Source organism: Gallinula chloropus, assembly GCF_964237585.1.
Source record: "Gallinula chloropus genome assembly, chromosome: 2".
Classification (NCBI taxonomy): domain Eukaryota; kingdom Metazoa; phylum Chordata; class Aves; order Gruiformes; family Rallidae; genus Gallinula; species Gallinula chloropus.
The window spans coordinates 137,393,176-137,406,198 of record NC_140086.1 but is presented as its reverse complement, the minus strand read 5'-3'; the positions used below and the strand labels follow the sequence as shown (position 1 = coordinate 137,406,198).

The window sequence follows — 13,023 nt, the reverse complement described above, 5'->3', positions numbered from 1 at the left end:
ATTCACCAAGAATCCACACAATTATTTATATCTTTGTGTTTCTCCCCTGCAAGGATCCAAGTGAATGACCAAATTGTGGAAGTTGATGGCATCAGTCTGGTTGGCGTTACACAAAATTTTGCTGCAACTGTTCTTAGAAACACCAAAGGGAAAGTCAGGTGAGTATTTTAGAAGGAAAGAGAAACAAACATACAAAAAAATTGAATTAAGATTACCTGGCTTCTTTCACAGGGTTGTCAATATGCCCTGGAGGTGTCAGAGGTTTTGGCCTCTTTGTGACTTCTCTGCTTTTATCCCAAGGCAGGGATGAGCTGTGGTATTGCAGATTTTTGTTCTGGCTTAGATTTTTGAAACACGACCACTGAAACAAGCTGAAATAGCCCATAAAAGATGACTCCTCACAGATCTTCGCGGACCTCAAACTGTTTGTCTGAGCTGTAATGACAAAGGTCATGGGTGTTGGTCAGATGGAAACTGTGGTGCTACTGATCTCCTCCCTGCTTTTCCACTGGGAAGTCTGGCCACGTTACTGCCCCAAGGAGGGAGGAGTAAGGCAGTGAACATCCCTGGTGCTCGCAGATGCCACCTCAGCACAGAGAGGAGAGGTCTGGATGCAGTAGTGTTAACATATACCAAGCTGAGGAATGTAACATCCCAGTATTTATTCACTGAGCTACCTGAGTCGCAGCACTCTGTTCCTCTGCTGTGGTTCATTGGAAGGCATCCCTGTGAAAATCCATACAATAATGCATAGGCTAGAAAATGTAATATAGACTGCAAGCAAAATTCTGAGCTCATGTAAATACAAGGCTGTAAAATGTTTGTAAATTAATAAGAACAGTTCCCTAGAAATGAACTGGTTTGCCATTTTAAAACCTATGCAGTCAGATATCTTTTCTGTTTAATAGCTTATTAATTTCAGTACAGATTTAACTCTACAAAATAAATGCAAAAATATCTTTGGCATATTGCAAAGCAGCAGCCATTCTGTAGCCACCCTTTGGTTCTGGCTCAAAATCCTCTCTAGGGAATACAGTTGAATTCTGTAATTGATGAGTTTAGGGCTAACTGCTTTTGAACCATGACTGAACTAGAGGTGGTAATATATGCAGTCCCCCTCAGATGGTGGTGCTATATGCTGGCATGCACATTTCCACTATAATTCCATACCTGGTCCCACATGACATTAAGGAATAATACTGCAATATGGATTCTACAGAGAATGGTTGATCAAGGTTTTATTTGAAAGAGATTATTTAGGAAAAAAGTTACTACAAATTTTAGTGTATTTACAGGTGAATATATTTTAGTGTAACATTTGCAGGTTTAGTTGCATCAGTACTATTTCTGCAAAGGCTGACTCATGCTACTTGGGTTCCTGCTGAGTTTACTGTAAAAACGAGTATATACTTTATTAGGTTTTTTGCAGAGCTGGGACCTTCAGATATAAAATCCTAATGACAGAGAATAATGTCTTCCTGTGTTGCAGTACACAAAAGAAATGCTATGTATGTTTTGTGTTTGATATTTTAGCTAAAAAGAAAAAAAAAAGAAAAAAGCACTCACAAAAAACATGTACTATATGCATTTAGAATTGGCTCAGTTTGTGTAAATATTATTGCCTAAGTTACAAAATAGAATACTTGCTTCCATGGAAAAATAATGGGTTTGGATGAAAGAAGTAACACCAAATTATTTTCACACGGAATGCTCTCAGAATCTTCTCTTGAGAAGTAAATTACAGTCAGACTGGTTTCCCTTTTGCCATAAAATAGTGGACTGTATTTCTTCACTGTCGTTGAGCTCACATTGTCAGGTGTACTATGTATTTTGTGCACTGGGATCACTGGCTTCTGACGGGTCTCATTTATCAAGGAGATACGTGTGCGCTTCTAGATTCTTCCTTGTAAGTAATCTTAAGATACTGAGCTTTCATGGGAAAAATGACCCAGTGCATTCATGTGACAACTAGATTTAAAAACCTCATAAAATAATGTCAAATTAAAAATAAAATTTAAAATAGAATGTTAATTATGAAGCAATATTAAAATGCCCTTAAATAAAGCATATATAATAATTTATATGCACACTGGCATCCTATGTGGTTAGCAACATCTTACTAATGCTTATGTCTAATGAGAGGAAAGGAATGGCTGGAATTCGGTGCAACTCGCCCTGGTTTTGATTCATTTAAATCTTCATGGGGAAAAAAACACTGAAATGTTTTTCAGGCCAGGTGAGAAATGCATTATTTCATTCTTGGTTTGTGGTATGGTGTGAGCAAGACTTGGTGAGATGGCTGAGCATTGCGGTGCGCAGGTTCCTGCCTCGCTTGTCCTGGACTACTGAGTTGTCTGATGCTCTGCTGGCATTGATGAACTGTATTGGCTTTAGCTGCTCAGAATCAGAAATGGTTCCACAAAGTTGTTGTGTGGAGATTTCAGGGTGCTTGACATTTTGGTTTCACTGTAGGTTTAAATGTTTGCCTGTAAAGCAAGTGAGAACTAATATTGATGAATTTAGATGTGAAAGAAAATGACGTATTTTGGTCTTGCTGACTGCTTTTCTTTTGCTGCATGGCGAAAGAGCCCTGCCTGCTGCTCGTTTTGTGGAGAGAACAATTGTTGCCTGACAGATCTTCTTTCCCACTTACAGCTCTGTTAGAGCTGGAATGGAGAAATCCCTCGTCTCCACTGTCTTTGGCAGATAGAGCTCACCTCTGCACCTGACCTGCTCCAGAACCTTAGGGACAACATAAGAGGATCTTCTGGGGCAAAATCCCTCGCTGTCCTGCTGGCAGCATGGTGAGCAGTGCTGCTGACCCTTGAGAGCACGTCCCCATGGAGCTGCCAGTAATGATCCATGTCACCACAGGAGGCAGGAGCAGTGGGAGAGGTTGTTGCTATATAAATACCTTCTGCCGTCCTTGCAGCGAGTGTCCCAGCTGTACTACGAGTGTGTAGGCAATGTATAATCACACACCCTACCTAATGAGACCCAAGGCAACTTCCTGAGCCCTTCTTTCACAGAAGTCACATACAGACTTAGTCACATGCCTGCATTCAATAGTGCCAGTTTAGTGGATTTTATAGAACTCCTTGAATAAGTGGAGTTAACTTGCGATCACAGCATAAACTGTGTGTATCTTCCTTCTGCCTGTCATCCTGTACACACAGGGATCTGTGTGTGTTTCCCTGGCATTGCTTCACGTTTATAATGCATCTATACAGCCATTTTATCCTTAATCCAGTCAAAGTGCATGCTAGGTTTTGTAGCAGGGTTTGTTATGTGAGATCAGTTGCAAATAAAGGACATTCATGAACAGGATGACATTAAAGCTACTTCTTAATTCTTTACAATAAATGCAGTCAATACCTCTTCACAGACCTTACTAAGTACCAATACTTAGTGGTTTATTTTTCTCCACTGAGTGTTCTGAACACTTTGAATGATCCTGACAGTGGAAGTCATTGACCTAGAATAGATTTTTGCAGTGTGTCTGCCAGAAGAATGTATCCAGACTGTCTGTAGCTGAAACAGTAAAGAATCTGTGAAAATGAAGACATGGCTTTTACCTTTTGAACTGTTCTAGGTTCACAGGGGCAGGAAAAGAAAAGCTATGATTATTTTATCCATTGTTTCAGGTTTTAGACTATTCAGAAGAGTTATCATACCAAAATGGAAGATCACTGACCCAACTGATTTGGCTTTTCCGATGATAATTCCATTATTCTTTCTGCTTTATAGGAAGATAGTCAGCACCCACCTGATCTATTCTGATAGCCTATGAGACAAGGAAAGAGGGAATTCTTTCGTAATCCCATCTGGCAATCAGCTTCTGGGTTTAGGGATGAGAATTAGTGTCCTCGTGACTTTAATCTGGCAGATACAACTGTGAGTGTTATTTCTACTGATGTAAATATTGTCTTCTTTATAATTTTTCTTAACTATTTAGTTTACTAATACCTCTTCTTAGTGGATTTGACAATTTGATTATGTACAGGAGGGATTTTCCTTTGAAATGTGTGGTGGCTTTTAATATTTCTGAGTGTCGTCCCTGCTCTAAGATTAATGGAACAGTCAGAGGACAGCGCCAGACTAATATCAATAATTGTTCTGTGCTTCTGCTGACCCCGTTTAGGATGTAATCCATCAGTTTGCAGCATGCAAGTGGTGCCTGCAATCATAAAAGACAGGATAAGGAGGCAGCTTGACAGTGGGAATCCTGTCCTGTCATGGAGCTTCTCCTGTGTTCCTTTGCTTATAGTCTCCTCATGGACTGTGGTTCTGAGTCTGCTAACCTGAAGTCCTTTGAAGCTGCTTGGGTGATGCTGAGTGTCTGTGACCCCACTCTTTCACATGTTCTTTAACATAATGAAAGGGTGCTACGGCACTGTGATGTTTTCACCAGAGAAAGCTCACTTGGAGAGTTGTGTGCCTCCAGGGAATTTTATTTTCAGTTACCTTGAACACACCCTCCAGAGGGAAACTCTTGTTCTTCCACAGAGAAAGTTTTGTCCTTTTACGGTGCTTACCTAGTCTGTCTATCCTAGGACAAATACTGAGCAGCTCAGCCTCACTGGATACAAAGGTTAGTGCAAAGGTAGGGTCCTGGGAAAGGAGGACATAGTCCTGGGAAGACTTAACTGTACTGATCTTGCGTGAGAGACAGTCACCGGAAAATCCCAGTCCTTCGTGTGCTGCTTGTGTTGTTATCATTATTGGTTTCCCCTGAAAGGCTCATTTTAAGGAAGTTAACAAAATTCAGTGTTTACTGGAGAGGCGAGTTTTGAATTCCGTGTCCTCCTTCCGTATCCTGTCGTATGAATGTGACTAAACATTTTCTCAGCTTTCCAAACTGTTGCTAGGCACTGAGCGGATGCTCTCAGGATGCTTTCTGAGTCAGTTCTTAAGTTTTCAGGGAACCACTGAGAAACTTGATTGGTTTCTCATGATTTGCACCACCATGAAAGTAATTAATTGTATTAATCCTAACCTACCAGTGAATTTACCAGGTTTTGTTTAATTAAATTCTGCTGAAATGCGTTAAAGTCTTCCCATCTTGATACAGAATCTAAATCATTAGTTAGCAAATTTTGCCCTGTTTAATTAATCTTCTAGATCATTGAAGAGTAGGTTCTAGCAGTAGCAGTGTAACTATCAAACCCTGGGGCTTTGCACTATTCTCTTTTCTAATAAAAAATCACATTACTATTTCGGGTTTTTTCTTATCTGGATGGTTTTAATTCAAAGCAAGGTTTTGTCCCAACTCCCACTCCCAGTTCACAGCCTAATTTCTTTCTCCTTCTGTACTGCAAATGCAACCTTTCAGAAAAGAATGAAGCTTTTACTTTTTTCAGATAGTTTTTATAGAAGAAGCAATTAAAGGATGAGAAGTGAAAATGCTCACTCCTTAATTAACACAACTTCTTATGTCATTTATTCCTTCTGCAGCTATTTCCTCACCCCATCTTGAGCTGATTTTTTTCTGAAAAATGCACTGCCTCAGAAAGCAGCATTTGCATGCCTGCTGTTAGTTTTGTTTAACATCACAGCATCTGGAAAGGTAATTTATACAGTCATGTCTATGCAAGCAGTAAGACAGTATAGAGGACAGATGAAGTCAACCGCAGGATCTAGCCAGCAGCAGTATACCCCAGTGGGAGTGTTTGTCACAGTAACAGTGAACAGCATTGCTTTATTCTTGTGTCTCCTTCCTCTAAATAATCATCTTCTCTTCTTGCAGTGTGCACACCAGCGCAGATTTTCTCCTGCTCTTTCTTACTTTTCCTACCTGTGCCTTTGCCCTATGAAACATCTGTGTCCTTCAAAGAAACATTTGCAGGCAATGTCCATACTGCAGATCCACATTATGGAAGGCACAGGAGAGAGTCTTTTACATCTTCCCAGTCCTGGGTAAGAGACAGGACCCAAAACCAAAAGATACCATCATCTGTGTCTGATTCAGAGAGCTGGATTATATTGTCTTTCTGCTGACTGGAGGTGATGGTTTTGTTCTTCCTTTCCTTGTCTGTGTCTTTTTCCTCGAATCCAAATGCCAGAACCAAGGAGAGAAAAGAAAGAGGAGAGGAAAGTCCTTTGTTCTGTAGTACTGATTGCTGAGCTGGGACTTTAAGAAAGGCTGCATAAAAAGCCACGTGTGCTTGGTGCCTGTTTTACTTCTTTGATAAACCTGAACCATGGACCCGTCAGAAACTTGACTCGTAGTGCCTTGTACCAAATTAGTGTGAATTTCTCCTGTCTATTCCACTATGGTTATACTAAAAATTCCATTATATGAGCTGTTTTCTTCTTTCTGGTCTCCACAAAGAACTCCTACAAGCACTGGTAATCATTCTGCAAGACTACTAAGAGTAGTGTGCTGAACTTAATGTGAAAAATTGCTCGCAAACACTGTGCCCCCTTCGCACCGGTGAGGTCAGACTGCATTCATCAGTGCTTCGCTGGTTTGTATTCCTTGGCTGTGCCTGTTGTGCTAGAGGAACTGTGCCTCGGACAGTTCTTCAGTGCTGAGGCCAGCTGGCACTAGAGTGGTCAGCACTCATACTGCTAAACCTTCTTACCCTTCAGAGCAGGGTGGCCATATCCAAACTGACTGTTGGAGACATCCAAGCTAAGTCCTAGCCTTTGCTAACTCCTGGGCTGTGCCTGAGTATTATTTGGTAGAATATTAGTTAACCTGGGACAAGTTCCAGAGACCATTTAGTGGTATAGATGATCCATTACTATTGCTTGGGAGCATTCCTTGGCACCATTTAATTACTGGCATAAACACAGGTCTTCCTAATTTTAATTTTATGGCAAGTTATTTCATGAAACTTCTGCACATTTGGGCAGGAAATTACATGTTTGAGTGCAAAATACATAAATAAATCTTTGTGAAAAAGTTTTTTGGCTGAATTATCAACCATCCTGCTAGATATCTAGAGCATTGTTTTTAAAATTAAGTGTAACATGAATTAATAAGATTCAGCAGGGATGGATTTCACTAGGAGTCTGTTTCTTTTCCCTTTCTGTTCCTTTCAAGGAACAACTTGACAGATTTTGGATCACTTCATCTTCGCGTTGGTTGGATCAAAGCATAACCTCCTACTCCTACAACTGAAATATCAACATAAATGTTTATTTAGATGATATCTTGATTTTTTTCAAAGTGTTCGGTATGTTGTTGAGGAAGCTCCTGTCCAGTTTTGGTGCACCTTTATTAATCTGATACAACACTGTGGCAGCTGGGCAGAAATACCCACCATTCACACTTGCAGCATAACTCAGGAAGTCATAGGGATGATGCTGTAGGAGCAGTTGACTACACCTGGACTGTGTTGTAAGTGCGATACAGCTAGTGTGGTATATGGACCGTAATCATCTGGATGAAGGATATATCCTGAACTCAGCAGCTTAATTGTGACCCATCTGTATTTTGTTCCTGGATGCCAGCAAGGATAAGGGTGAGGGAATGCAGAACTTACTTCAAAATGCAGTCAAGTTTTAGAAGTACTCCCACATAGCACTTGCACCTTTTGAACTGATGTATGTGCTTCACTTGTACTGACGTACCTTAAAGTACAGACTTGCAGATGCATTTCTTTGAACCACCCATTTCTATAAGAATTGTGTGGTGCTTTAAAGAAAGCTGATTAAATGATCACCAGGTATTTAAGAAAACCTTTTATGCAAGCATAGTGTTGGGAGGCTGTCAGGCTGGCTGGAAGAGATTCTCTGCCTGCACTCTCAGAAGAGCGGAACAGTGGAAGGACCAGATCCTGGAGAGATGCCAGAACACCGAATCCCATGGCTAATTTGAAGTACTCTTGAATAGAACTAATATGTCAGCGAGACCCCAGACTGGAATTTATTTCTGTGGTAATAATTAATCTAAGTGCATTAATATTGGTGTGTGGGTTTTTACATGGCTTTGTAATTGCCTGACTCTATATCCGTTTAGCGTTGATAGCAGTGCAGCTTATCAGGGGCTTGTATCCAACATGCTGGGGGGAGACTGCTGAGGCTCTTCCTGCCTTAATGCTATTGCTTTGCTGCTCCTCCACCAGAACAATTAGTACTGCTGAGGAAGAACTTGAGTATGTCACTGTGCTCTGGGATCTAGGGTGGAAAGGCATGAGAAGTATTCTCCTTGATCATGCCAGTCAGGTAGGATTGGACACAGGTCAGCCCCTGTTTGTGCAGCTGATGTTACAGGGGAGGTATTGGTTGTTGTATGGACCTTCTCTAAGGAATGAGATGTGCTGGGGAAAGGAGGAGTCTACCTGAAAAAGTGGGACATGGACATGATTGCCAACAGGTCCCATGATCTTAGACAGGAGGAATGGTGACTTAGCCTTTGCTTTGGAACCAGCGACAAGCAAATTCAGAGGTTATGGTTAGGGACTTATGGAGGACTTACACTGCTCCAGCATCTACTGGAAGGAGAGCATGGTTGGGTGTATGTAATCCAGGAAATTTTTGGAGTATATCATAATCAGCTTCTTGACACAAGTGTTCAATGAGGCAATCAAGGCTGTCTGCCAAATTTGTTACTCATGAACAAGGTAGAAACAGTTCTTCAGTGAAAGTCAATGGCAGTTTTAATCGCATCAAAGCTAAAATACTGGAGTTTAAGAACTGGACTTCAGGAGAGCAAATTCTGGCTCGTACAGGGATCTGCTTGGCAGGATCCCACAGGACACTGCTCTGAAGGGTAAAAGGGCCCAGGAAACCTGTTTGGTGTTTGCAAATACATGGATACAAGAGCACACCATGCCAAAAGTCTTGCAAAACTCTATTTGAGTAACATCTACTCTCTTCCATGGAACCAAGCTTGTTGAAAATGATGCAGTAAAACAGGAGATAAACAAATGACTGCTTTGCCTCAGTTTTTCCACAGACTGGCTAATGACCTCGATATTGTTGCAGGGACATCTTCATGTTTCCTACATTCTGAAATGGCTTGTCACAGAGCAGCAATGGCACTAGAGTGCAAGGATTCATGTGTGGCTCTTGATGCCTTTAGTGCCTGACACCCATGCACTGTATCGCAGTCTTCAGAATCATAGGATGGTTTCACTTGGAAGACACCATCAAGATCATTGAGTCCAACCAGTGTGCTCTGACAGTTTGATCAGTATGAGTATGGTTATACAAGTGAAATAGATGAGACCTTGTTTAATTCAAATACTTATTAATTTTTTTAAAGTAAATGAATAACATTAAGGAAAAATAGTTTAAAAAAAAAAAGTTTAAGTCCAAATGCTGGATTATGCACCTGGGATGGAGTAACATGGGGCATAAGTATAAATTCTGAGAGGGTTGGCAGGAGAGCTGCCCTGCAGAAAGGGATCTGGGGATGCTGGTGGCAGCAGCAGTTCAGCAGGATGCAGCCACACGCCCTGGCAGCCAAGATGGCAAGCCACATCCTGGGGTGCACTGAACACTGTTATAACTAAGCTGGGAAAGAGAGATGGTTACCTGGCTGTATTCAGCATTGGTATGGCCGCACCTGGGGTACCATGCATAGTTCTGGACCACACAACTTAAGAAGGACTTTCAGGTCCTTGATAGGTCCAGAGAAAGGGTGGAAAAATGTCCTGTGAGGAGCCACTAAAGACTCTGGACTTGTTTAGCTTGGAGAAAAGGAGACTGAGGGATGGGTAACCTCATCACTCTCTACAGCTTCCTGAGAGGGGAAACAGAAAGAGTGGTGCTAAGCTCTGCTCCCTGGTATCCAGTAACAGGACATGGGGGAATGGTTCAGAGCTGCTCATGGGGAAGTTTAGACTGGACCTTAAGAAGCATACTGAGAGGGTGATAAAAACTATGAGAGGGTACTCAAACACTGGGACAGGCTTCTAGAGAGGTGGTCGATACCCTGAGCTTGTCATGGCTTAAGAGGCATTTGGACAATGCCCTTAGTACCGTGCTTCAACTTTAGGTCAGCCCTGGAGTGGTCAGACAGTTGGACTAGAAGATTGCTGTAGGTCCCTTCCAGCTGAAACAGTTCTGTTCTATTCCATTCTATCCTTATGAGTAGTTTAAAAATACTCTATTCTGAACCACTACTTCAACAGTAACAATAGCAAGTAACACAGCACACACTATGCATACATCTCATTCTTGACATTACTGTTGCATGTTACCTACACCTCATGCTATGGCCAAGGATTTCATTTTTCCACATACCTATCCTGACTGTTGACTGGGCAAAAGGACACAGGTTGGCTCAGATCACTGATAAGCCAGGGTCCTGCTGTCTGTTTTCAAACTCAGGATACAGCAACGTGGCTTACTTCATCTTGGGTCTCAGGGCAAGGATGGAAGCTAATGAACTTCTGCACAATAGGTCATTTTACTGGTAGCTCTGTCTCCAGGGCCAGTGGAGGCTCTTCCCCATAGTTCCTCTTCTGTGTTGGCTTAACATAGCTGGCATCCTCCGCTAGACTTTACATGGGCTTTATTTGTGTTAATTTGGGTCACTTCCATAACTAATCTTCAGGCAAACCTTATTTACTTCCTCCTACCAATCACCCTCAGTTCTTCTTTGTTATAGCTAATAGCTTTAAAAATTGCAGTGTCAACACACTTGTCCCTGGTGCAGGGGAGAGCTGGGTGGACTTAAAGGCCTAAGACAGAAGGCATCTGTATCAAGTTTGCTGTGTGGTTGTTTTACCTGACTGGTAAAACCTAAAAGCTTACTGGGTTAAACCACGACAACAGTAAGAAGGTAACAGGCAATGAATACAAAGTGCAGCAAGAGAAATTCTGACTAGGTGCTTCTGCCCAAAAAAAGTACATGGGAACAAGTTGCATCCCATCATGAGATTCAAAACTGATCAAGGCCATGACAAAGTTGGCCCTGCTTTGAATTAGGGGGGGTTGGGATGGACCAGAGCTCTCTTCCAACTTAATAGTTTAAGTGATTCAGAGTCTTTGTAACCAGTTTCAGATCATTTTATTGAAGAAGCATAACTGAACCTTGGAACTTGTGAATTCCTTACATCAGCCAGCGACCTCTGCATTTGAGGCTGCCATCTTTTCAGAGAGCTTGATCTTGTTCATGAAAACCAGACAAGTTCCAGCTTGCGCTGCTGTAACTAAATAAAACCGCTTTCTTTCAGGGTTCACGCCACTTTTAGCACTTTGGATTAATTATATGGCTATTATCCTAATGGAAGCAGCCAGAGTAAGTAATTGAAGACATCTTGAAGTAAATTAGATAAATGGTAGCAGAAGCAGCTTTGTGCTTTAAAGATCAGAGGAGAACCATTTTCAAAACCCATCTGTAAAAACTTCCCCAATTACATTGAACTTTACTTTTTTTATTGACCAAACTATATTTAAGGGAAGGTTAGGAGAAAAAAATGTGAATTCTGGTGCATCAAAAAACCTCATTTTTGTTCTTTATTTCTTAGAAGGAGTCTGCTGTTGTCTCACTTGATTTTTTCTGAATTTGAAGAATCCATGCTAAATTATTTTAAACTGAGCATTTAATGCCTGAGGCATTTTTAGGATAAATTGTTCACAGAGAATAAATCACTAAAAATCCATGCTGCAGAATTTCAGTTTTATGTCACAGAGTTGGTGCCTCCATACATTGTTCTAGTACCAAAGTTCTTTTGAAAATGGAAATATTTTTTATCTGGTTCCTCGGGTTGGTAAAAAAAATCAATAAACTCTTTTATTTGTTATTTCAGGAAGCACAGGTCTGCAGATCCTTGTTTAATAAAAGATGGAAATATGCAGAAAGCCATATAACAGCTGTACTTTAAAATCATTAAATTGTGACCGGATTGCAGGAGATGCAGGGGTTGCAGCCAATGCTTTTCTTAAGCACCATTACTGTAGTTTAATTTTCAATTTATCCAGGTACTGTATTCCTTTAGTTCTTAAATCCGAGGTAGAGTCAAATATTAAATAATTAATATTATTATTAAATTCCTAGCTCTGTCCCTGTTTATTTTAAGGATGACCAAAGAGAGTATTTCACAGCTGGTAATTCAGCTAGATGGTGGGTAACTCTGAAGATCAAGGTCAGTTCATGCCCTGCTTCTCTGTGATGTTCTCTCCTTTTTATGGACATCAGAAACAATCAGTAATGGCCTGAGATTTTTAGTACAGTGATGGCTTGGGGTGCAGCTGCACAGATTTGCTGGGGTTTATTTTGCAGTTGCTGGCTTTAATAATCACAGGGAATAGTATTGTGAAGAAGTTTAAAGGCTTTAAAACCCTCATTTGTCTCACATCCAGAAACATAACCGGCTTCGCAAGTATATTATTGCTGATAGAATTTACAGTGCCTTGTTATAATACTTTTGGCCCTTGAGACTAATTAATCAAGTCTGAAATGCATGTGCTTAATTTTGGTGAGGCAGAGTGATGAGAAATACATAATTAGCCACTTTGTTGAAGTGTGCATATTATGGTTCAGTGACTAATTTTCTGGTCAGTGAATCACAACCTTATGTCTCTCTTTGTATTTAAACACTTCAGATTATGATAGTTCTTGTATTTAAAGCCATTCTAAGCATAAAGATCTAATTCATGCTGAGCATTTTAATAACTGCCTCTCCTTTAGGGTTTTCTGAGAGAGAAGTGCTTCCTCATCTCTCTTTAATTTATAAAATTATAATTTATGGCTTATTTTAGTTACAAATTAAACATAATTATATGTAGCAAGGTATTCTTAAGGTCAAGGAGTGTAGTATGGCAAAAGGTTTGGTTCAATTTGTAAAAACTGTAATTGTTGGCAAGGCAATACTCCTTTTTTACAAATACACAGTTCTGTATCTACAACTGACATTGATGACCAAATGCTTCTAAATATTTATTTTTTTAACACTTTGGAAATGTCTCACTTTGAAGCAGTAATTTGTAGGAAAATAAAACATTCCTTGCCTATTTCTGTTCTGGAAAACATTTGATTTAAACTTTGTCCTTGCTTTGAGGTTTTTATTTGTTCATCATTTGACAGCTTCAGGTATCATTGAGGAACTTCATTTTGACATATGA

At 40.5% G+C, this 13,023-nt stretch overlaps 1 protein-coding gene across 1 annotated transcript in view; it reads left to right on the top strand.

The window, feature by feature from the left end:
- PPP1R9A (protein phosphatase 1 regulatory subunit 9A) overlaps positions 1–13,023 on the top strand; it is a gene marked incomplete at both ends in the record, with an annotated part of 137,608 nt that overhangs the window by 79,623 nt on the left and 44,962 nt on the right. Inside the window, one exon of the mRNA XM_084279913.1 lies at positions 54–158. Within this exon, the coding sequence (XP_084136039.1) occupies positions 54–158 (105 nt within the window). The remainder of the gene's footprint in view (positions 1–53; positions 159–13,023) is intronic.